At 55.7% G+C, this 25,000-nt stretch overlaps 1 protein-coding gene across 1 annotated transcript in view; it reads right to left on the reverse strand.

Annotated features, from left to right (window-relative positions):
- Positions 1-59: 59 nt before the first annotated feature.
- The window catches only part of LOC133357233 (phosphatidylinositol 3,4,5-trisphosphate 5-phosphatase 2-like), an 80,197-nt gene continuing 55,256 nt past the window's right edge, over positions 60-25,000 (reverse strand). Inside the window, 15 exon segments of the mRNA XM_061575062.1 lie at positions 60-189; positions 678-1,099; positions 1,187-1,510; positions 1,546-1,660; positions 2,036-2,182; positions 2,738-2,831; positions 6,542-6,697; positions 7,464-7,551; positions 12,760-12,848; positions 18,897-19,001; positions 20,106-20,195; positions 22,910-22,991; positions 23,904-23,992; positions 24,277-24,376; positions 24,800-24,938. Of these exon segments, the coding sequence (XP_061431046.1) occupies positions 87-189; positions 678-1,099; positions 1,187-1,510; positions 1,546-1,660; positions 2,036-2,182; positions 2,738-2,831; positions 6,542-6,697; positions 7,464-7,551; positions 12,760-12,848; positions 18,897-19,001; positions 20,106-20,195; positions 22,910-22,991; positions 23,904-23,992; positions 24,277-24,376; positions 24,800-24,938 (2,143 nt within the window). The 3' untranslated portion in view covers positions 60-86.

Genomic DNA, 25,000 nt, shown 5'->3' on the forward strand with positions numbered 1-25,000 from the left:
CGCTGTCGAGGGCGCAGGCGGCGTCGGGGCCGCGGTTCCGGAGCGGCCCCCCCCCCCCCCCCCCTTCCCCCCGCGGCGTGGCGGAGTCACGTGTCGCTCGCCGGCGCCGCCGGCAGGTTGAGAAGGATGAGGCGCTGGTGCTCGGGGTCGGCGACCCCCACCTCCTCCAGGTCGTCCACGGTGAGATCCCTGCAGGGGACACGGCGGCCGGAGCTGACGACACACCTGGGTGTGCGCGCGTGCCGCTGTGCGCGTGCGTGCATGTCGCTGTGCGTGTGTGCGTGTCGCTGTGCGCGTGTGTGCGTGTCGCTGTGCGCGTGTGTGCGTGTCGCTGTGCGCGTGTGTGCGTGTCGCTGTGCGTGTGTGCGTGTCGCTGTGCGCGTGTGTGTGTGTCGCTGTGCGCGTGTGTGTGTGCGCTTATGCGAGTGTGTGTGCGCGCGTGTGCACTTGTACGAGTGTGTGCGCATGTGTGAGTGTGAGAGTGTGTGGGTGTGTGGGTGTGAGAGTGTGTGGGTGTGAGAGTGTGAGAGTGTGAGAGTGTGCGTGCGTGCCGCTGTGCGTGCGTGCCGCTGTGCGCGAGTGTGTGTGCGCGCGTGTGTGTGCACTTGTGAGAGTGTGTGAGTGTGTGCGTCTGGCGTGTGCGTCCCCCGCCAGCCCCCCCCCCCCCCCGCACGCACCCCAGGTAGTCGACGTCGTCCCAGCCGTTCCTCACGAGCGCCGCCTCGTAGGCCTCCAGGCCCAGCGCCCCGAGCCAGCGGCCCACGGCCCGGGAGCCCCCCCTGGCCGAGCGCCGGCGGCCCCCCCCCTCCCCGCCGGGGGCCGGGGCGGCCTCCCCGGCGGGGCCGCGGGGGGCCGTGCCCGCGGCGTCGCCCTCGTACAGCGACTTGGCCATCTGCAGGGCGAACCACGAGCGGTCGTCGGCGGGACGCGTCTCCGCCGGAGGCCGCGGGAGGCCCGGGGGACCGCCGGCCCGCTCCGGGTGGGCCCGGCTAACGAACATCAGCTGGTCGGCCACGAGTCCCAGCATGCTGTGCGTGTCCACGGCGCGACCGCCACCCTGCCAGCCGCCCCCCCCCCTCTGCCGCCGCCCCCCCCCCTCCTCCTCCTCGTCGTCATCGTCGTCGTCGTCCTCCTCCTCATCCTCCCGTATGGACTCCATCTCGTAGCAGAGGCCCTCCGCCGCCGCCTCCGCGTCCCAGTCGCGCGCCGCCGCGGCCGGCACGGCGACGGCGCCGGCGCCGGCGGGGCCTCCGCGGAGGGGGGCGGCCCCTCCCCCCCGGGCCTCGCCGCCCGGCAGCGGGGGCGGGGGGTAGTCCGGCGGTGGCCGGTTGGGCGAGGGGCAGCCGTCGCCGTTCTCCTCCTCGCCGCCGTCGCCGTTCTCTCCGGCGGCCCCCGCCCCGCCGGCGCCGTGCCGGGAGCCGGCCCGTGTCCGCGGGGCCGGCGTGGGCAGCCGGGCCGAGCCGGCGCCGTCCGCCGAGGCGTCGGCCCTCGCGGGGGCGGAGGCCGGGGCCTGCTGGGCGACGTCGCCCGCGCGACGGGCGGCACCGGCGGCGGCGCGCCGGTGGGGATGCTTGGCACCGGCGAGCCGGGGAAGAGGATGAAGTAGTTGGGGTTGTCGATGCTGATCTTTGCCGGGGCCGGCTCGGCCTCTGCCTTCGACCTGGGGGGGTGGGGGACGGCGGGGGCGGTGAGCAGGTCGTGGTAGTGCGGTGCGTGCATGTGTACACACGTGTGTGTGTGCGTGTACACACGTGTGTGTGTGCGTGTACACACGTGTGTGTGTGCGTGTACACACGTGTGTGTGTGCGTGTACCCACGTATGTGTGTGTGTGTGTACACGTGTGTGTGTGTGTACACACGTGTGTGTGTGTGTGTGTACCCATGTGCCTGGTGGCGCTGCACCTACCGGTTCTGCGCCGGCTCGTCGTAGAGTCGCGTTTCGTCCGTGGGGGTCCTCGCCAGCGGGGCCCGAGCCCCCCCCCCCGCCGCCCCCCCAGCCCCCCCCGCCCCCTTCTCCCCGGGCCCCTCGCCGCACTCCCCCTTCCTGCCGCCCCCTTCCCGGGGCGGGGGGGGGCCCCCCCCGCCCCCCTCCTGCTGGGGGGCCGGCGGCTTCCCCGGCATGAAGACGTAGGAGGAGGGACCCCCCAAACCCGCGGGGACGCCCGGCTTGCGCCCGGGGGGCCTGGTGCAACACAAAGACAAAGGTCCCCCGTGTAGCCCTAACAGACTGTCGGGGCAAGTGTCGTTAGCGAGGAGCGCCTGTGAAGGCCGCCACGGCGCACGAGGGGGCGGGTGGCCAACACCACGCCGTGGTGAGCGTGCCGTGGTGAGTGGCAGGGAGAGTGACATGGTGAGCGCGCCGTGGTGAGCGCGCCGTGGTGAGGGTGATGTGGTGAGCGCGCCGTGGTGAGCGTGCCGTGGTGAGGGTGATGTGGTGAGCGTGCCGTGGTGAGGGTGATGTGGTGAGCGTGCCGTGGTGAGGGTGATGTGGTGAGCGTGCCGTGGTGAGCGTGCCGTGGTGAGGGTGATGTGGTGAGGGTGCCGTGGTGAGGGTGATGTGGTGAGGGTGACGTGGTGAGGGTGATGTGGTGAGCGTGCCGTGGTGAGGGTGATGTGGTGAGCGTGCCGTGGTGAGGGTGATGTGGTGAGCGTGCCGTGGTGAGCGTGCCGTGGTGAGCGTGCCGTGGTGAGCGTGCCGTGGTGAGCGTGCCGTGGTGAGTGTGTCGGCAACCCTCACCCGGCTGCGTCCGTGGTCTCCGCCGGCACGGCTGGCGAGGGGTTCTTCTTCTTGGACGTCGAGACGTGGTCCTCGTTGTCGATGCTGATCCACGCTGCACACGCACACGCATGCACACACACGCACACACGCACGCACACGCACACACGCACGCACGCACACACGCACACACGCACGCGCACACACACACGCACACACACACACACACACGCACACACGCACGCACACACGCACACACACGCACGCACACACACACGCACACGCACACACACGCACACACACGCACACACGCACACACACACGCACACACAGATCCCCCCCCTGGAGCCTTAACAGATGCAGTGAGCGAGTGAGTGGAGTGAAGCTGTGAAGTGAGTGAGTGGAGTGAGTGAAGGGAGTGGAGTGAAGTGAGTGAGTGGAGTGAGTGAAGGGAGTGGAGTGAGTGAAGTTATTGGAGTGAGTGAGTGGAGTGAGTGAAGGAAGTGGAGTGAAGGAAGTGGAGTGAAGGAAGTGGAGTGGAGTGAGTGGAGTGATTGAAGTGGAGTGATTGAAGTGAGCGAGTGGTTTTCTGTATCGACACAAGCACTGCTTCCCCCCCGTGTTCCGTTTGGAATTGATAAAAGCTACCGTACTGCCTCTACTTGATTACTGTGACATCGTGGATAAATCAGCCCCAAGTACTTTACTGAAGAAGCTTGACTCAATGTATCACTCGGCCTTAAGATTTGCATTGAACTGCCCATATATGACTCACCACTGTGATCTCTACATTGGGTCAAACTTAACATCTCTCAATATTCGACGGCTTGTGCATCAGATCTTATTCATTCACGTTGTACTTACAAAAATATCAGCAGACTACCTGCTGGTCTCTGTTTCAAATAACAAATTTGACCAAAGGTCTTCGCTCATTCATCAGCTTCACATTCCTCATTGCCGTACAAATACTGGAGGAAGGGCCTTTGCTATTGATGCCCCCAGGGTCTGGAATGCTATCGCCAATAAACTGAAACTTGAATCGCTACCTATGAGATATTCACTCAAACTGCTCTAGAGGAGTTGTACACCCCTAGCTGCCACTGCTATTCAGTGGCCTAAAATACAATGTTTCGCTCCGGATGACCGCTGCAAAGTATAATCTGTGTTTTGATTTAGTGTGCTGATCTTAAAGGTGCATTGAAAAAAGTTGACACTCCGACTGATGCTCCTGCTGTTGTGGAGTGACTCATGCAGCCAGCTATGGCTGCAGGGTTTTGGTAGTACATGTTTGTCGTTTATTGTGAAAATTCCGTCACAGTTCCTATGATCACTGTTTCATTGCTTTTGTAATAATCTTCCAGGAGACGGCTTCGGAATCAGTCCTTTTATTTCCACTCCACCATACACTTTTCTTACTCACTCTCCGTTGCTGGCAGACAACGGAGAGAGAGGACAGACTCCACACGCAGTTCCCTTCGCGCACGTGGCAACCCGAGGCTCCGTCCGCACGTGACCCTGCTTCTGTTATTTTCCGTCTGCTCTCGATCGTTCCCTCTCGCTCGCTCTTAAGACCCCCGTCACGTGGTTCCCCCAGCCAATCATGTATGGACAGCTCACACCATTCTCGATGGTTCCCTGTCAATCCCGGGACCACGCCCCTCATCCGGCTCCCCATTTGCTGGGGCCCGAATGGCTAGGCCAATCACTTACGATGACCTGTCGTGATGACGCATGGGCCATGGTCCCAATCTCAACCCTTATTGGCTACGAGCAGGACCGGCAAGCCAATCCCCACGTGAACCCTCTATGGCTGTTATTACACTTTCATGGCTTTATTTTGGTGAATTTCGAAAAGTTTTTTGGTTTGTTGTAGTACAGAGTTAGACTGATGGCCTTAATCTAAGTTGTCTTGTGGTTGTTGTTGTTGTTGTTTGACTTGCATCCCACTGGGATGTTTGCACACAGCGTTGGTGTACGGCGCTTTTTCTGCAACATTTTGCTGTCTTTTCTTGGATTTTCTGTTTGCACTTAGTCACATAGTCACTTTAAGATTTTTTCTTGTTCATGTTTTTGTGTTTTGTTTGTTGCGGTTGCACCCGATTCAAGAGCCGAATGGCTCACAGGGCTATACCTAATAAATGAAACTTGAAACTTGAGTGGAGTGAGTGAAGTGAGTGGAGTGAGTGAAGTGAGTGGAGTGAGTGGAGTGAGTGAAGCATGCTAACCATTGCACTACTGCTCCCCCCCACACACACACACACACCGTTGCACACACAAACATCCCCCGTGTAGCCTTAACAGACTTTTCCGGGGCAAGTGCTGTTTGCGAGTAGCTCCTATGAAGGGTGGCATGGCACACGAGGGGGTGGGTGGCCAGCACCACGCCCGGCCGCCTTTGTCTCCCCAGTGGCGATGTTGCACGTATGTCTGTATGTCTGTGTCTATGTATGTCTGTGTGTGTGTGTCTGTGTGTCTGTATGTCTGTGTGTCTGTGTGTCTGTGTGTCTGTATGTCTGTGTGTCTGTATGTCTGTGTGTCTGTATGTCTGTGTGTCTGTATGTCTGTGTGTCTGTATGTCTGTGTGTCTGTATGTCTGTATGTCTGTGTGTCTATGTCTGTGTGTCTGTATGTCTGTGTGTCTGTATGTCTGTATGTCTGTGTGTCTGTGTGTCTGTGTGTCTGTGTGTCTGTGTGTGTCTGTCTGTGTGTCTGTGTGTCTGTGTGTCTGTGTGTCTGTATGTTTGTGTGTCTGTATGTCTGTGTGTCTGTGTGTCTGTGTGTCTGTATGTCTGTGTGTCTGTATGTCTGTGTGTCTGTATGTCTGTGTGTCTGTGTGTCTGTGTGTCTGTGTGTATGTATGTCTGTGTGTCTGTGTGTCTGTGTCTGTGTGTCTGTGTGTCTGTGTGTCAAACTTCTTTAGCGCCACTGCACGTAGCCAACCGTGGCTAATCGGAGGTGCGGGGGAAGGACGTAAAAACACTCGACACAAAAAGGAGTTCGAAAGAAACGAGTTTTCAATCTCGATGATTTAAAAGTGCATCGCTCCAATGGTTGTGGTTGCTGCTGTGGTGGTCGTTGCAGTGATGGTGGTTGTTGCGGTGGTTGGTGCGGTGATTGCGGTTGTGGTGGTTGCAGTGATGGTGCTGGTTGCGGTGGTGGTGGTGGTTGCGGTGATGGTGGTGGTTGCGGTGGCAATGGTGGTTGTGTGATGGTAGTTGAAGTGATGGTGGTGGTTGCGGTGGTGGTTGCGGTGGTGGTTGCGGTGGTGATGGTGGTTATGTGATGGTGGTTGCGTGATGTTGGTGGTTATTGTGGTGGTGGTTATTGTGGTGGTGGTTGCGGTGATGGTTGTGATAGTGGTGGTGGTTGTTTCGATAATGGTGGTTGTGGTAATTGTGGTGGTTGCAGTGATGGTGGTTGTTGCGGTGATGGTGGTGGTTGCGTGATGGTGGTTCCGTGATGGTGGTTGCAGTGATGGTGGTGGTTGCGGTGGTGATGGTGGTTGTGTGGTGGTTGTTGCGTGATGGTGGTGGTTATTGTGGTGGTGGTTGCGGTGATGGTTGCGGTGATGTTTGCGATAGTGGTGGTGGTGGTTGTTGCGATGATGTTGGTTGTGGTAATTGTGGTGGTTGCGGTAGTGATGGTGGTTGTGGTGGTTGGAGTGGTGGTTGCAGTGGTGGTGGTGATGGTGATTGTGGTGGTTGTGATGGTGGTGATGGTGGTTGTTCCGGTTGTGGTGGTTGCGGTGGTGGTGGTTGCGGTGGTGGTGGTTGTTGTGGTGGTTGTGATGGTGGTTGTGATGGTGGTTGCCACGGCGGTGGTTACCGTAGAGACGCTCGCGCGTGGCCAGCCGGTCCGAGGGCACGCGAACCTTCATCCAGCCGCGGACGTTCCCCGTCTCCTCTCCGCGGTGCGACAGGAACGTCTCAAACTGCTGCGGCGTCGTGCCGATCATCGACTTGAGTGCCAGGCAGCACTCACCTGCAACCAGCGCCACCAGCGCCACCAGCGCCACCAGCGCCAAGGCCGTCATCAACATCACCGCCAACGGCACCGGCATCACCGCCGAGATCCACCATCATCATCATCATCAACACCATCATCATCAACACCATCAACACCATCACCAGCACATCACCAACATCAACACCATCAACACCATCACTAGCACATCACCAACATCAACACCATCAACACCATCACCAGCACATCACCAACATCAACACCATCACTAGCACATCACCAACATCAACACCATCACTAGCACATCACCAACATCAACACCATCACTAGCACATCACCAACATCAACACCATCAACACCATCACTAGCACATCACCAACATCAACACCATCACTAGCACATCACCAACATCAACACCATCAACACCATCACTAGCACATCAACACCATCAACACCATCACTAGCACATCGCCAACATCAACACCATCACCGGGACATCACCAACATCAACACCAACACTGGCACATCATCAACATCAACACCATCAACACCATCACCAACATCAACACCATCACCGGGACATCACCAACATCAACACCATCACCGGGACATCACCAACATCAACACCATCACCGGGACATCACCAACATCAACACCATCACTAGCACATCACCAACATCAACACCATCACCGGGACATCGTCAACATCAACACCGTCAACACCATCACCGGCACCATTGTTGACATCAACACCATCACCCCCCCCCCCCCCCCCCCGTGGTACCGTAGGACTCGTATCCGTCGCTGGAGCGCACGGTGAGCAGGATGTGCTGGTCCTGCAGGTACTCCAGATCCGCAATCATCGGCTTCAGCTGACGCCACACGCAGTGAACACACACACAGTGTACACACACACACAGTGAACACACACACAGTGTACACACACACACACAGTGAACACACACACACAGTGAACACACACACGGTGAACACACACACACAGTGTACACACACACACACAGTGTACACACACACACAGTGAACACACACACACAGTGAACACACACACACAGTGCACACACACACAGTGTACACACACACACAGTGAACACACACACACAGTGAACACACACACAGTGTACACACACACACAGTGAACACACACACAGTGTACACACACACACAGTGAACACACAGTGCACACACACACACAGTGAACACACACACACAGTGCACACACACACACGCACGGTGAGCAGGATGTGCTGGTCCTGCAGGTACTCCAGATCCGCGATCATCGGCTTCAGCTGACGCCACACGCAGTGAACACACACACGGTGAACACACACACGGTGAACACACACACACACAGTGAACACACACACGGTGAACACACACACGGTGAACACACACACACACAGTGTACACACACACGGTGAACACACACACACACAGTGAACACACACACGGTGAACACACACACACACAGTGAACACACACACAGTGAACACACACACACAGTGTACACACACGCAGTGTACACACACGCAGTGAACACACACACAGTGTACACATACACAGTGTACACACACGCAGTGTACACACACACAATGTATACACACAGTGTACACACATACACAATGTATACACAAGGTGAACCCACACACAGTGAACACACACACACAGTGTACACGCACACAGTGAACACACACACACAGTGAACACACACACAGTGTACACACACACAGTGAACACACACACAGTGTACACACACACACACAGTGAACACACACACAGTGTACACACACGCAGTGAACACACACACAGTGTACACACACACACAGTGAACACACACACAGTGTACACACACACAGTGTACACACACACAGTGTACACACACAGTGAACACACACACAGTGTACACACACACACGCAGTGAACACACACACACAGTGTACACATACACACAGTGAACACACACACAGTGTACACACACACAGTGAACACACACACAGTGTACACACACACACACAGTGAACACACACACAGTGTACACACACGCAGTGAACACACACACAGTGCACACACACACACAGTGAACACACACACAGTGTACACACACACAGTGTACACACACACAGTGTACACACACAGTGTACACACACACAGTGTACACACACAGTGAACACACACACAGTGTACACACACACACGCAGTGAACACACACACACAGTGTACACATACACACAGTGAACACACACACAGTGAACACACACACACAGTGAACACACACAGTGTACACCCACGCAGTGAACACACACACAGTGTACACACACACACAGTGAACACACACAGTGTACACATACACACAGTGAACACACACACAGTGCACACACACACACAGTGAACACACACAGTGTACACATACACACAGTGAACACACACACAGTGTACACACAGACACACACGCAGTGAACACACACACAGTGTACACACACACACAGTGTACACACACACACGCAGTGAACACACACACACAGTGTACACATACACACAGTGAACACACACACACAGTGAACACACACAGTGTACACACACACACGCAGTGAACACACACACACAGTGTATACACACACAGTGTACACACACGCAGTGAACACACACAGTGTACACACACAGTGTACACACACACACACGCAGTGAACACACACACAGTGTACACACACGCAGTGAACACACACACACAATGTACACACGCAGTGTACACACACACACAATGTACACACGCAGTGTACACACACACAGTGTACACACACACAATGTACACACACACAATGTACACACACACACAGTGTACACACACACTGTACACACACACAGTGTACACACACGCAGTACACACGCATACACACGCAGTACACACACACAGTGTACACACACACACAATGTATACACAGTCAGTGTACACACACACAATGTACACACACAGTGTACACACACACACAATGTACGCACACACAGTGTACACACACACAGTGTACACACACTCAGTGTACACACACACACAATGTACACACACAATGTATACACACACACAATGTACGCACACTCAGTGTACACACACACACTCAGTGTACACACACACACAATGTATACACACACAGTGTACACACACACACACAATGTACGCACACTCAGTGTACACACACACACTCAGAGCACACACACACACAGTGTACACACACACAATGTATACACACGCAGTGTACACACTCAGTGTACACACACACAGTGTACACACACAGTGTACACACACACACACACAATGTATACACACGCAGTGTACACACACACAATGTACACACACACAATGTATACACACTCAGAGCACACACACACACAGTGTACACACACACAATGTATACACACACAGTGTACACACTCAGTGTACACACACACAATGTACACACACAGTGTACACACACACACACAATGTACGCACACTCAGTGTACACACACACACACAATGTATACACACTCAGTGTACACACACACAATGTACACACACACACACACACAGTGTACACACTCAGTGTGCACACAGTGTACACACACACACAGTGTACACACACTGTACACACACACAGTGTACACACACACACACAGTGTACACACACTGTACACACACTCAGTGTGCACGATGTACACAACATGCACTGTGCACGATGGACATGACAAGCACCCTATACTCGTTACACAAAGACAAAGATCCCCCGTGTAGCCTTAACAGACTGTAGGGGCAAGTGCTGTTAGCGAGCACCTATGAAGGCCGGCATGGCACACGAGGGGGTGGGTGGCCAGCACCACGCCAAGCCGCCTTTGTCTCCCCAGTGGCGATGTTTACACACCACACCAGGTACTCATTTGAGGCTGAGTCGACCTAGGGGAGGCCGAGGACCGGTACAGATAATCGTCACTGGTGTTAGCCATGAGCGGGAATCGAACTTGGGTCGTCAGGTTCGTAGCGCTAACCGCTACACTACCGCTCCACACACTTGTCACAGAAAGCGAGGGAGCAGGGAGAGACAGACTGAGAGAGATAGAGACGGAGAGAGACAGAGCGAGACAGGGAGAGAGACAGAGAGAGAGAGATAGAGACGGAGAGAGACAGAGACAGACAGGGAGAGAGACAGCGAGAGAGAGATAGAGACGGAGAGAGACAGAGACAGACAGGGAGAGAGACAGAGCGAGAGACAGAGTGAGAGAGAGAGACGGAGAGAGACAGAGACAGACAGACAGAGAGACAGAGTGAGAGAGATAGAGACGGAGAGAGACAGAGACAGACAGGGAGAGAGACAGAGCGAGAGAGAGATAGAGACGGAGAGAGACAGAGACAGACAGGGAGAGAGACAGAGTGAGAGAGAGAGACGGAGAGAGACAGAGTGAGAGACAGAGTGAGAGAGACAGACAGGGAGAGAGACAGAGTGAGAGACAGAGTGAGAGAGAGAGAGACGGAGAGAGACGGAGCGAGAGAGCAAGAGGGAGCGAAAGAGAGAGAGAGAGCAGTGGGCGCTGGAAGAGGCCGTGTGCTCAGTGGCAGATGACGGGGAGCTCTGCATGCTGATATGAGCTACCAGTTGGAGGCCGTTGGGCTGCGAGAAGGGCTGCGTGCAGAACGAGAGAGAGCGAGAGAGAGCGAGAGTGAGTGAGAGTGAGTGAGAGAGAGAGAGTGGGAGTGAGCGAGAGAGTGAGTGAGAGAGTGAGTGAGTGAGTGAGAGTGAGTGAGAGAGTGAGCGAGAGTGAGTGAGTGAGCGAGCGAGCGAACGAGAGTGAGAGTGAGCGTGAGAGAGAGTGAGCGAGAGAGAGTGAGCGTGAGAGAGAGTGAGTGAGAGAGAGTGAGCGAGCGAGTGAGAGTGAGTGAGAGTGAGTGAGAGAGGGTGAGCGAGTGAGCGAGTGAGAGTGAGCGAGAGAGTGAGAGAGAGAGTGAGCGAGAGAGAGTGAGCGTGAGAGAGAGTGAGCGAGAGAGAGTGAGCGAGAGAGAGTGAGCGAGCGAGTGAGAGTGAGTGAGAGTGAGTGAGTGAGAGAGGGTGAGCGAGCGAGCGAGTGAGAGTGAGCGAGAGAGTGAGAGAGAGAGTGAGCGAGAGAGAGTGAGCGAGTGAGTGAGAGTGAGTGAGCGAGAGGGTGAGTGAGAGTGAGTGAGAGTGAGTGAGTGAGCGAGTGAACGAGAGTGAGTGAGTGAGTGAGAGTGAGTGAGTGAGCGAGTGAATGAAAGAGAGTGAGTGAGTGAGAGAGGGTGAGTGAGTGAGTGAGAGTGAGTGAGCGAGTGAGCGAGAGAGAGAGTGAGTGAGAGCGAGAGAGAGTGAGTGAGAGAGTGAGTGAGTGAGAGTGAGAGAGTGAACGAGAGTGAGTGAGTGAGTGAGTGAGCGAACGAGCGAGCGAGCGAGTGAGTGAGTGAGTGAGTGAGAGAGTGAGAGAGAGAGTGAGCGAGCGAGCGAGCGAGAGAGTGAGTGAGTGAATGAGTGAGCGAGCGAGTGAGAGTGAACGAGAGTGAGTGAGTGAGCGAGCGAGCGCGTGAGTGAGTGAGTGAGAGAGTGAGAGAGAGAGTGAGTGAGTGAGAGTGAACGAGAGTGAGTGAGCGAGTGAGCGAGCGAGCGAGCGAGCGAGCGAGCGAGCGAGTGAGTGAGAGAGTGAGAGAGAGAGTGAGTGAGTGAGAGTGAACGAGAGTGAGTGAGAGAGTGAGCGTGAACGCGAGAGTGAGTGAGTGAGTGAGCGAGTGAGTGAGTGAGTGAGTGAGTGAGAGAGTGAGAGAGAGAGTGAGTGAGAGTGAATGAGAGTGAGTGAGAGAGTAAGAGAGTGAGAGTGAACGCGAGAGTGAGCGAGCGAGAGAGTGAGTGAGTGAGAGAGTGAGCGAGCGAGCGAGAGAGTGAATGAGTGAGCGAGCAAGCGAGAGAGTGAGTGAGTGAGTGAGAGAGTGAGAGAGAGAGTGAGTGAGTGAGCGAGCGAGAGGGTGAGTGAGTGAGCGAGCGTGAACGAGCAAGCGAGCGAGTGAGAGTGAGTGAGGCTCCCGGCGCGCCGCTCACCAGCGGCAGCTGCAGCTGGGACCAGCCGACCTTGAGGAAGTTGGCGACCTCACTCTGCTGGCTGTCATTCTCGCCACTCTTGCACGGACCTGGTCACACCGGACACCACCACCATCAGCACCACCACCACCAGCACCACCATCAGCACCACCACCGTCAGCACCACCACCACCACCAGCACCACCACCATCAGCATCACCAGCACCGCCAGCACCACCAGCACCATCACCAGCACTACCACCAGCACCACCACCACCGTCAACTCCACCACACACTGCATGCCACCAACATCCCAGTCGTCAACAACACCAACAACAACCGCCAATCGCCACTAAGTGGCGGTGAAATCACCACGACGCTTGTGCCAGGCTAAGTGCGTTTTGAGGCCACGTGAAGTGTCGAACGCCTGCTGGCAGTTCACGGGACAGACCCAGCAGGTGCCACGGGTCAACTGATTGAGATGACTGGCCGGTGCATCACCTGTGTCCCCTACTGTGTCAACTTGCTGTATTTTAGCCACCCGGCGCTCCGCTCGTTGTTGTGAGTGTCGCTCCTCCGCCCTTTGTTGTTGTTGGAGGGCGACTGCCTCCAACTGCCCAGTAGCGTCCTTCACGAGCCTCCTCCACAGAGGCCAATCTTGACACCGCTGGTACCGGTCATCGGCAAGTCCACTCAGCTCCACATCCTCTCATACCACATCACTCCATCTCTAAACCCAGGATGGATCGTTGGTAGGCCAGCCTAATGTTTCTAACCAGCGAAGATGTTCCATTAGGGGGGTCAACGTATCGCAAGCATTGAGAAGGGTGGGTATGACCATGGCCAAGAAGACCTGAAACTTCGTGTGGAGCGACAGACCAGGTAGTGTCAACACAGCGTTACGCAGTCGATGAAAAGATAATTATGCTCGACTGAATCGGATCGAGACCTCTGCTGTCAAAACTGAGCTGGTCATAAGCACACTGCCCAGGTATGAAAAACTCTCCACTCTCTCCACAACTGCCCCATCACCAATGGGGAGTTGTGGGGATGAAGTGTCCGATGGTACAAAATACCCAGGCAGGTGCTTAGTTTTGGTGGGATGATGGTAAGGCTCCACCTCTTAGTGGCACACTCCAGGTTCATCAGCAGCGCCTCCAACTCCTCCTCTGAGTGAGCAGCAATTACCAGATAATCGGCATACATAACGTGGTTGAGCAATAGGGAGCCATCCCTTGACCGCACCCGGGCAACGATTGGCCTTCCATTGTATCTGTACCAGATGTAGATTTCGCTCGTACAGCATTAGAAGGCTTCACGAACTACGTGGTCAAAAAGGATGTTATATAATATGGGAGCCAGAGGATATCCCTGTCACACTCAAAGGTGAACAGGGAATGGCTCAGACTCCCAGCCACGTAGTTTTACCCGAGCCTGCCCACCATCATGAAGGCCCTTAATGATTGTGAGCAAAGAGGCATGGACTCCGAAAGCAAAGAACAACTCGGAGCCCAGGCCTACTAATGGTATCATAGGTCTTGACCAGGTCATTAAGCAGAGATGTAGGTCTTGTTGGCATTCCCTATATCTCTGCTGTAGCAGACAGACACAAAATATGGCATCTGTGCAAGACCGCCCTTTCCTGAAACCGCATTGGGGCTCCGCAATCCTCTACTCAGCGTGCCTGTTGAATAATCCTTGCCAGGAGCTGTCCTGGCACACTCAAGAGGGAGATGCCCCTGTAGTTGTTACAACCTGTGCGGTCCTCCTTCTTAAAGAGGGGGACTAGCAGGGCATCCTTCCAATCCTGCGGGACCCGTCCAGTGGTCCAGACTTATAATGATGTCATGTAGGGCAGTATGCACATAAATGCCACCCTTCCTCAACATTTTACTTGGGAGATCATCTCAGCTCGGCGCTTTTCCTGGTCTCAGACTCTGGATCAACTTCCGTACTTGCTCAAAAGATGGCACTTCAGCCACGGGGGGTGACGACTTCTTCCAATATTAGAGGCACTGCACCCTCAGCAGGGTCATCCCCACATTGCCCCATGATGTGTTTCAGGCTGAGGGATTTCCCCTCCCCCAAGACCTCACAGAAATGCTCAGCAAATTCGCAAACCTGTTCCTGGGGGTCGGAGATCGGATCACCTTTCTTTCCCCAAATGATGATGATAGGTGTGGCACTGCAAGTAACTTTTTTGATGGAGTTAATAGTGATTTGTGATTGTGGGCGACTGAGGCAGACTCCATCTCCTTAGCAACCCGCAACCACCACCCATCCTTGCAGCGCCTGACGGCTCTCCGAACCTCCGAGCGAATGTTGCGGGAAGCCTCCTCAATCTCCGACGTGGGATGCTGTAGACGGCAGGAATGGGCCTGTCGCTTTTTCTCAGCCAGCCTGAACACCTCCTCTGTCAGCCAGGGTCTCGGGGAAGGTCTGGACCATGTACCTCAAGTAGATATTGCAGCTGCATGAGCCTCCGTCCTAAACCTCGCCCATTTTTCTTCGGCATCAGGAGTTGTGGGGGACGATGCCAACCCCAGCCGCAAGCGATGATTACATTCTTGCTTACAACTTTCATCAGCTAGCTGAGACCAGGCCATTGTGGGTTTTAATAGGGTCCTAGAGTGTAAGAATGGCAGGCGCATCTTACAGATGACAAGCCAATGGTCAGTGGACAGATCAGCTTCACAGGAGCTCCTGGTTTCAAGGACATGGGCCCGCATCTTCTGTTCCATCACTATATAGTCCAGCAGATGTTCTTGCTTGGACCCGGTGTTCATCCATGATGTTGTGTGGATGCGTCAATGCTGGTACATCGTGTTGGTAATTACAAGCCCATGGGCTGCACAGAAGTCTAGCAGCCCCCTACTGTTGTTATTGAGCTGATCTGGCACATGCCTTCCAATTACTCCAGACCAGGTGCGAGCATCATGACCAACTCGGGCATTGAAGTTACCCAACAGGATGACTCTATCCCGAGGGGTCACTTTAGCTAGCACCTGTGACAGGAGGTCATGAAAGGCATCTGACACATCAGCCTTGCCTGCATCCCTCCACTGATGTTCATCTTCAGTGGGGGACATAAATAACCACCACCACCACTCCTGCCTCTGGTTGATGGGAAGATTATTCCACAGTATCCTGGGGCTTACAGCTTCCCACACTTCACCGCCACGCTCCCACGCCCCCTTCATTCTTTTGTTCATAAGAAGAGCCGCTCCCCGTTGTTTGGCAGTCTCCTGCCCCGAGTAGAGGACTGTCCACCACTCATGGTGACTGGAGCTAGAGCCGGTCCACCGGACCTCCTGAATACCATAAATATCCAAGCGGTACCGGTCCAACTCCCGACAGAGGAGTGGCAGCCTCTCCTCCAGAGCGAGCGTTTCTGTGGGTGGGCCAGGAGACGTGATCGATTGCCTGTCCCCCCGGGGCCTCCGGCTTAATTTTATAGTTTTCACGCGGTTCAATGGTAGTTGAAATTGAAGGTGGAGGGGTTACCAGTCACTCGCACCCTTCCAGAGCCCCCATTTGGCTGCTGTAGTGGCTACAAGCACCATGAAGAAAAATGGCCGATATGGAATTGGTCTTCCCTCCATGGCACTGCTGACATCCACCACAACATTACCGCCCGGCACCACCGAGGAGGTAGGGGGTTGTTTTTGCATCACCACCACTCCCACCACCAACCACCTCCATCGCCACCATGTCCACCACCACCGCCGCCGCCGCCATCGGCAGCAGCATCAGCAGCATCCGCAATAGTCACAGCACAAGCAGAATCAGTAGCAGTGGCAAAAACAGCAGCAGCATCAGTAGAATCAGCAGTAATAGCAGCAGTAAGAGCAGCAGCATCAGCTTCAATCACATCTCATTGCAGGGCGGCTGTAAGTATGTTGGACTTCTTATGCACCATACATAGCCAACCGTGCTAATTGGGGGTGGGTCTCTGTGTGAGTCTATGGGTCTCTGTGGGAGTCTATGGGTCTCTGTGTGAGTCTATGGGTATCTGTGTGAGTCTATGGGTCTCTGTGAGTCTATGGGTCTCTATGTGAGCTGGGGTCTCTGTGAGTCTATGGGTCTCTGTGTGAGTCTATGCGTCTCTGTGTGGGTCTATGGGTCTCTGTGAGTCTATGGGTCTCTGTGTGAGTCTATGGGTCTCTGTGAGTCAATGGGTCTCTATGTGAGCTGGGGTCACTGTGAGTCAATGGGTCTCTGTGTGAGTCTATGGGTCTCTGTGTGAGTCTATGGTCTCTGTGTGAGTCTATGGGTCTCTGTGTGAGTCTATGGTCTCTGTGTGAGTCTATGGGTCTCTGTGTGAGTCTATGGGTCTCTGTGTGAGTCTATGGGTCTCTGTGTGAGTCTATGGTCTCTGTGTGAGTCTATGGGTCTCTGTGTGAGTCTATGGGTCTCTGTGTGAGTCTATGGTATCTCTAGTGTGAGTCTATGGGTCTCTGTGTGAGTCTATGGGTCTCTGTGTGAGTCAATGGGTCTCTGTGTGAGTCTATGGGTCTCGTGTTGAGTCTATGGGTCTCTGTGTGAGTCAATGGGTCTCTGTTGAGTCTATGGGTTCTCTGTGGGAGTCTATGGGTCTCTATGTGAGTCTATGGGTCCTCTATGTGAGTCTATGGGTCTCTATGTGAGTCTATGGGTCTCTATGTGAGTCATTGGGTCTCTATGTGAGTTATGGGTCTCTATGTGAGTCTATGGGTCTCTGTGTGAGTCCTATGGGTCTCTGTGTGAGTCAATGGGTCTCTGTGTGAGTCAATGGGTCTCTGTGTGAGTCTATGGGTCTCTGTGTGAGTCAATGGGTCTCTGTGTGAGTCTATGGGTCTCTGTGTGAGCTGGCGTCTCTGTGTGAGTCTATGGGTCTCTGTGTGAGTCTATGGGTCTCTGTGAGTCTGGGGTCTCTGTGTGAGTCTATGGGTCTCTGTGTGAGTCTATGGGTCTCTGTGGAGTCTATGGGTCTCTGTGTGAGTCTATGGGTCTCTGTGTGAGTCAATCTGTGTGGGTCAATGGGTCTCTGTGTGAGCTGGGGTCTCTGTGTGAGTCTATGGGTCTCTGTGTGAGTCTATGGGTCTCTGTGTGAGTCTATGGGTCTCTGTGTGAGTCTATGGGTCTCTATGTGAGCTGGGGTTCTCTGTGTGAGTCTATGGGTCTCTGTGAGTCTATGGTCGCTATGGGAGTCTAATGGGTCTCGTGTGAGTCTATGGGTCTCTGTGTGAGTCTATGGGTCTCTGTGTGAGTCAATGGGTCTCTGTGTGAGTCTAGGGTCTCTGTGTGAGTCTATGGAGTCTCTGTGTGAGTCTATGGTCTCTGTGTAGTCGATGGTCTCCTGTGTAGGTCTACTGGGTCTCTGTGTGAGTCTATGGGTCTCTGTGTGAGTCTATGGGTCTCGTGTGAGTCGATGGGTCTCTGTGTGAGTCATGGGTCTCTGTGTGAGTCATGGGTCTCTGTGTGAGTCAATGGGTCGTCTGTGAGTCTATGGGTCTCTGTGAGTCTATGGTCTCTGTGTGAGTCTATGGGTCTCTGTGTGAGTCTATGGGTCTGTGTGAGTCTATGGGTCTCTGTGTGAGTCTATGGTCTGTGTGAGTCTATGGTCTCTGTGTGAGTCTATGGGTCTCTGTGTGAGTCTATGGGTCTCTGTGTGAGTCTATGGGTCTCTGTGTGAGTCTATGGGTCTCTGTGTGAGTCTATGGGTCTCTGTGTGAGTCTATGGTCTCTGTGTGAGTCAATGGGTCTCTGTGTGAGTCAATGGGTCTCTGTGTGAGTCAATGGGTCTCTGTGTGAGCCTGGGGGTCTCTGTGAGTCTATGGGTCTCTGTGTGAGTCTGGGTCTCTGTGTGAGTCTACGAGTCTCTGTGTGAGTCTATGGGTCTCTGTGTGAGTCAATGGGTCTCTGTGTGAGCTGGGGTCTCTGTGAGTCAATGGGTCTCTGTGTGAGTCTATAGGTCTCTGTGTGAGTCAATGGGTCTCTGTGTGAGTCTACAGGTCTCTAGGTCTCTGTGAGCTGGGGTCTCTGTGTGAGTCTACGAGTCTCTGTGTGAGTCTATAGGTCTCTGTGTGAGTAATCTGTGGGTCTCTGTGTGAGTAATCTGTGGGTCTCTGTGAGAGTAATCTGTGGGTCTCTGTGCGAGTAGTCGATGGGTTTCTGACCCTCCAGGCAGCTGGAGTAGAACTCGAGGAAGAACTTGGTGCGGCTCGTCGTCTTCACGATGGCCTCGACGCTCTCCAGCTCGATGTGAGACTCGTCCGCAGAGCCTGCGCACACGGCGATACAAAGACAAAGATCCCCCGTATAGCCTGGACAGACTGTTTTGGCAAGTGCAGTTAAGCGAGCACCTATGAAGGCCGGAATGGGACACACTTTTGTCTCCCTCGTGGCGATGTTTACTACACACCGCACCAGGTACTCATTTGAGGCTGAGTCGACCTAGGGGAGGCCGAGGACCGGTTCAGATAATCGTTACCGGTTTTAGCCATGAGCGGGAATCGAACCTGGGTCACCAGGTTTGTAGTGCAGCACGCTAACCACTACACTACCGCTCCCCACACGGGTAGACACACACATGGATACACACACACACAGGTACACACACATGGGTACACACACACACAGGTACACACACACATGAGTATACACGGTTATACACACTGGCACAAAGTGACACACACACACATGTACACTCACACACACGACAAACACACACAGGCCCCCTCCCCCAACTACCCCCCACCGTGCCCCATAGACTCTGTGGGGGTCTCTGGGGGGTCTCTGTGGGGGTCTCTGTGGGGGTCTCTGGGGGTCTCTGTGGGGGTCTCTGTGGGGGTCTCTGTGGGGGTCTCTGTGGGGGTCTCTGGAGGTCCCTGTGGGGGTCTCTGGAAGTCTCTGGGGGTCTCTGTGGGGGTTCCTGTGGGGGTCTCTGTGGGGGTCTCTGTGGGGGTCTGTGTGGGGGTCCCTGTGTGGGTCTCTGTGGGGGTCTCTGGGGGTCTCTGTGGGGGTCTCTGTGGGAGTCTCTGTGGGGGTCTCTGTGGGAGTCTCTGTTGGGGTCCCTGTGGGGGTCTCTGGGGGTCTCTCTGGGGGTCTCTGTGGGGGTCCCTGTGGGGGTCTCTGGTGTCTCTGGGGGTCTCTGTGGGGGTCTCTGTGGGTGTCTCTGGGGGTCTCTGTGGGGGTCTCTGGGTGTCTCTGGGGGTCTCTGTGGGGGTGTCTGTGGGTCTCTGTGGGGGTCCCTGTGGGGGTCTCTCTGTGGGGTTCTCTGTGGGGTTCTCTGTGGGGGTCCCCGTGGGGGTCTCTGGGGGTCTCTGTGGGGGTCTCTGTGGGGGTCCCTCTGGGGGTCTCTCTAGGGATCTCTGTGGGGGTCTCACCCTTCTTGGAGACGAACTGAGAGGTGACCCCGACCTCGTAGGTGGCGAACACCGGGGAGTGGTCGCTCGTCACGATGTCGTCCGTGCAGCCTGCCAATCAAACACAGCTGCTTAGCAACCAGTTACCGAGGCAACACCGACAATAATAAGGGAAGACTGATGATTATGATAACGAGAGCTCGTTAGCAACCAGCTAACGGGATGCTAGTGATGCTGATTACAGCTCACGAGCAACCAGTTACCGTGGCAATGCCAACAATGATAACGAGGGCTCGTTAGGAACAGCTTACTGGTTGGTACTGATGATGATAACAAGAGCTCACGAACAGCCAGTTACTGAGGCAACGCAGCGGCTATGATGGTGGTTGCTATGGTAACTACACACATGGCGGTGGTCAATGGAGTGTCAGCAGCCATTTTGCTGGTTGCTATAGTAGCTACAGACATGGCGGTGGTCAATAGAGTGTCAGCAGCCATGTTGGTGGTTGCTATGGTAGCTACAGATATGGTGGTGGTCAATAGAGTGTCAGCAGCCATGTTGGTGGTTGCTATGGTAGCTACAGACATGGCGGTGGTCAATAGAGTGTCAGCAGCCATGTTGGTGGTTGCTATGGTAGCTACACACATGGCGGTGGTCAATAGAGTGTCAGCAGCCATGTTGGTGGTTGCTATGGTAGCTACAGATATGGTGGCGGTCAATAGAGTGTCAGCAGCCATGTTGCTGGTTGCTATGGTAGCTACACACATGGCGGTAGTCAATGGAGAGTCAGCAGCCATGTTGGTGGTTGCTATGGTAGCTACAGACATGGCGGAGTTCAATGAAGTGTCAGCAGCCATGATGGTGGTTGCTATGGTAGCTACACACATGGCGGAGTTCAATGAAGTGTCAGCAGCCATGTTGGTGGTGGCCATGTTGGTGGTGGCAAGGGTTGCTACCCTTTTTGCCACCATACAGCAAACCGGGGCAGTGTTCTCAGTTACTCGAGGCCTATAAGAACTGTGCAGTGTTCTGCAATATAAAGGTCAACACAATACCCCCAGATCTCAGTGCATCCCAATTCCTTCCACCCAAACACAGCAACCAACTCAAGGACAGGTGGCAAGACGAGTGGTGGCCATTTTGGTGTGGGTGGCCATGTTGGTGGTGGTGGCCATGTTGGTGGTGGTGGCCATGCTGGTGTGGGTGGCCATGTTGGTGGTGGTGGCCATGCTGGTGTGGGTGGCCATGTTGGTGGTGGTGGCCATGTTGGTGGTGGTGGCCATGTTGGTGGTGGTGGCCATGCTGGTGTGGGTGGCCATGTTGGTGGTGGTGGCCATGTTGGTGGTGGTGGCCATGTTGGTGGTGGTGGCCATGTTGGTGTGGGAGGCCATGTTGGTGGTGGCAATGTTGGTGGTGGTGGCCATGTTGGTGTGGGAGGCCATGTTGGTGGTGGTGGCCATGTTGGTGGTGGCAATATTGGTGGTGGTGGCCATGTTGGTGGTGGTGGCCATGTTGGTGGTGGTGGCCATGTTGGTGGTGGTGGCCATGCTGGTGTGGGTGGCCATGTTGGTGGTGGTGGCCATGTTGGTAGTGGTGGCAATGTTGGTGGTGGTGGCCATGCTGGTGTGGGTGGCCATGTTGGTGGTGGTGGCCATGTTGGTGGTGGTGGCCATGTTGGTGGTGGTGGCCATGCTGGTGTGGGTGGCCATGTTGGTGGTGGTGGCCATGTTGGTGGTGGTGGCCATGCTGGTGGTGGTGGCAATGTTGGTGGTGGTGGCCATGTTGGTGGTGGTGGCCATGTTGGTGGTGGTGGCCATGTTGGAGTGGGTGGCCATGTTGGTGGCGGTGGCCATGTTGGTGGTGGTGGCCATGTTGGTGGTGGTGGCCATGTTGGTGTGGGAGGCCATGTTGGTGGTGGTGGCCATGTTGGTGGTGGTGGCCATGTTGGTGTGGGAGGCCATGTTGGTGGTGGTGGCCATGTTGGTGGTGGTGGCCATGTTGGTGGTGGTGGCCATGTTGGTGGTGGTGGCCATGTTGGAGTGGGTGGCCATATTGGTGGTGGTGGCCATGTTGGTGGTGGTGGCCATGTTGGTGGTGGTGGCCATGTTGGTGGTGGTGGCCATGTTGGTGGTGGTGGCCATGTTGGTGTGGGTGGCCATGTTGGTGGTGGTGGCCATGTTGGTGTGGGAGGCCATGTTGGTGGTAGTGGCCATGTTGGTGGTGGTGGCCATGTTGGTGGTGGTGGCCATGTTGGTGCGGGTGGCCATGTTGGTGATGGTGGCCATGTTGGTGTGGGAGGCCATGTTGGTGGTGGTGGTGGCCATGTTTGTGTGGGTGGCCATGTTGGTGGTGGTGGCCATGTTGGTGGTGGTGGCCATGCTGGTGTGGGTGGCCATGCTGGTGGTGGTGGCCATGTTGGTGGTGGTGGCCCTGTTGGTGGTGGTGGCCATGTTGGTGGTGGTGGCCATGCTGGTGTGGGTGGCCATGTTGGTGGTGGTGGCCATGTTGGTGGTGGTGGCCATGTTGGTGGTGGTGGCCATGTTGGTGGTGGTGGCCATGCTGGTGGTGGTGGCAATGTTGGTGGTGGTGGCCATGCTGGTGTGGGTGGCCATGTTGGTGGTGGTGGCCATGTTGGTGGTGGTGGCCATGTTGGTGGTGGTGGCCATGTTGGTGGTGGTGGCCATGCTGGTGTGGGTGGCCATGTTGGTGGTGGTGGCCATGTTGGTGGTGGTGGCCATGTTGGTGGTGGTGGCCATGTTGGTGGTGGTGGCCATGTTGGTGGTGGTGGCCATGTTGGTGGTGGCCCTGCTGGGCTCTCGCTCACCGTAGGAGTTGCACACGATGTGTGTCTCGGGGTACGACTTCCACAAGATGCGGTCACACCACGACGGCACATTCACACGCACCTGTGGACAAAGACAAAGATCCCCCGTGTAGTCTCACCAGACTGTTGGGGCAAGTGCTGCGAGCGAGCAGCAGTGGGTGGGTGGCCATCACCACGCTCGGTCGGCTTTGTCTCCCCAGTGGCGATGTTTACTACACCACCGCACCAGGTACTCATTTAAGGCTGCGTTGACCTAGGGGAGGCCCAGGATCGGTTTGGATGTTGGCTGTGAATGCGAACTCGGGTAGCCGGGTGGTGTGGCAGGGTTGGTGTGGTAGCGGTAATGTGGTAGTGGTGGTGTTCGGGGGGTGATTTGGTAAAGGTGGTATGGTAGGGGTGGTGTGGTAGAGATGGTGTGGTTGGTTAGGTGTGGTAGGGGTGGTGTAGTAGGGGTGGTGTGGTAGGGGTGGTGTGCTAGGGGTGGTGTCGTGGGGATGATGAGGTTGGTTAGGTGTGGTAGAGGTGGTGTGGTAGGGGTGGTGTGGTAGGGGTGGTGTGCTAGGGGTGGTGTCGTGGGGATGATGAGGTTGGTTAGGTGTGGTAGAGGTGGTGTGGTAGGGGTGGTGTGGTAGGGGTGGTGTGCTAGGGGTGGTGTCGTGGGGATGATGAGGTTGGTTAGGTGTGGTAGAGGTGGTGTGGTAGGGGTGGTGTGGTAGGGGTGGTGTGCTAGGGGCGGTGTGGTAGAGATGGTGTTGTAGGTGTGGTGTGGGTGGTGTCGTGGAGGTGATGAGGTAAGGGGCGATGTGGTAGGGGTGGTCTGATAGGGGTGATGTGGTAGGAGTGGTGTGCTAGGGGTGATGTGGACATAATGGAGTGACCATGGTGGTGTGCCATGGATGGTGTGACCTTATCGGTGTGGACGGAGTGGCGTGGCAGCATGGTCACAGTAGTGTGGCAAGATGGTGTGGCCTGGTGTGGTGTGGCTGCCCCTCACCCCGGTGGTCTTGAACTTCTGCCAGGCGTAGGAGTCGCGGGTGCCGCGCTCGTATCTGTACGTGGGGGGGAAACTGATGTCCTCCTCGTCTAGGGGATGACATCAACGTCGTAATCATCATCGTCACCATCGCCGCCGGCATCGTCAACATCATCAAGACGAACACCGTCAACAACATCACGCAGCGACACACGGGGAGAGACGGAGACACACGGAGAAAGACGGAGACACACGGACACTCACAGGGGACGCGTGGGGACACACAGGAAGGACACGTGGGGACACACAGGGGGGACACGGAGACACGTGGACACCCAGGTAGACACGGGGCACGGGGGGGACACGGGGACACCCGGGTAGACACGGGACTCACTGAAGCGCAAAAAGATCTTGCTCTTCTCTCTCTCCAGGTTGAGCTGATCCACCTTGAGCAGCGCATCAAACTCCTTCTTGTTGATGTGCGCCATGATCTCCTGCAGCGCGGCGGGGGGCATGCCGGTTACACGGCGCGTGCGACTCCGTCTCGCCGTGTGTACCGCCGTGTGTACCACTGTGTGTACCGCTGTGTGTACCGCTGTGAGTACCGCTGTGTGTACCGCTGTGTGTACCGCTGTGAGTACCGCTGTGTGTACCGCTGTGAGTACCGCTGTGTGTACCGCTGTGTGTACCGCTGTGTGTACCGCTGTGAGTACCGCTGTGTGTACCGCTGTGTGTACCGCTGTGTGTACCGCTGTGTGTACCGCGGTGTGTACTGTGGTGACGGTGAGTACCGCTGTGTGTCCCGTGCCCACGGTGTGTACCGCTGTGTGTACGGCCGTGTGTACCGCTGTGTGTACCGCCGTGTGTCCCGTGCGCACGGTGTGTACCGCTGTGTGTACCACCGTGGCGGCGCCCACCTGCACGTCCATGTCGAGGCGGTAGTTGAGGTCCCCGAACCAGAAGAGGTGCGTGAAGCGGTTGGTGATGTCGAAGGAGCTCAGCCGCTTGTCGCCCAGCGACAGGAAGCGCAGGATGTCCAGGTAGTTCTGGTTACGTCTGTGAGCACAGAGACCATGAGTAGAGTGAGTGAGTGAGTGGGTGAGTGGGTGAGTGGAGTG

Source organism: Lethenteron reissneri, chromosome 57 (assembly GCF_015708825.2).
Source record: "Lethenteron reissneri isolate LAM-NWPU_2019-01 chromosome 57, ASM1570882v1, whole genome shotgun sequence".
Lineage (NCBI taxonomy): Eukaryota > Metazoa > Chordata > Hyperoartia > Petromyzontiformes > Petromyzontidae > Lethenteron > Lethenteron reissneri.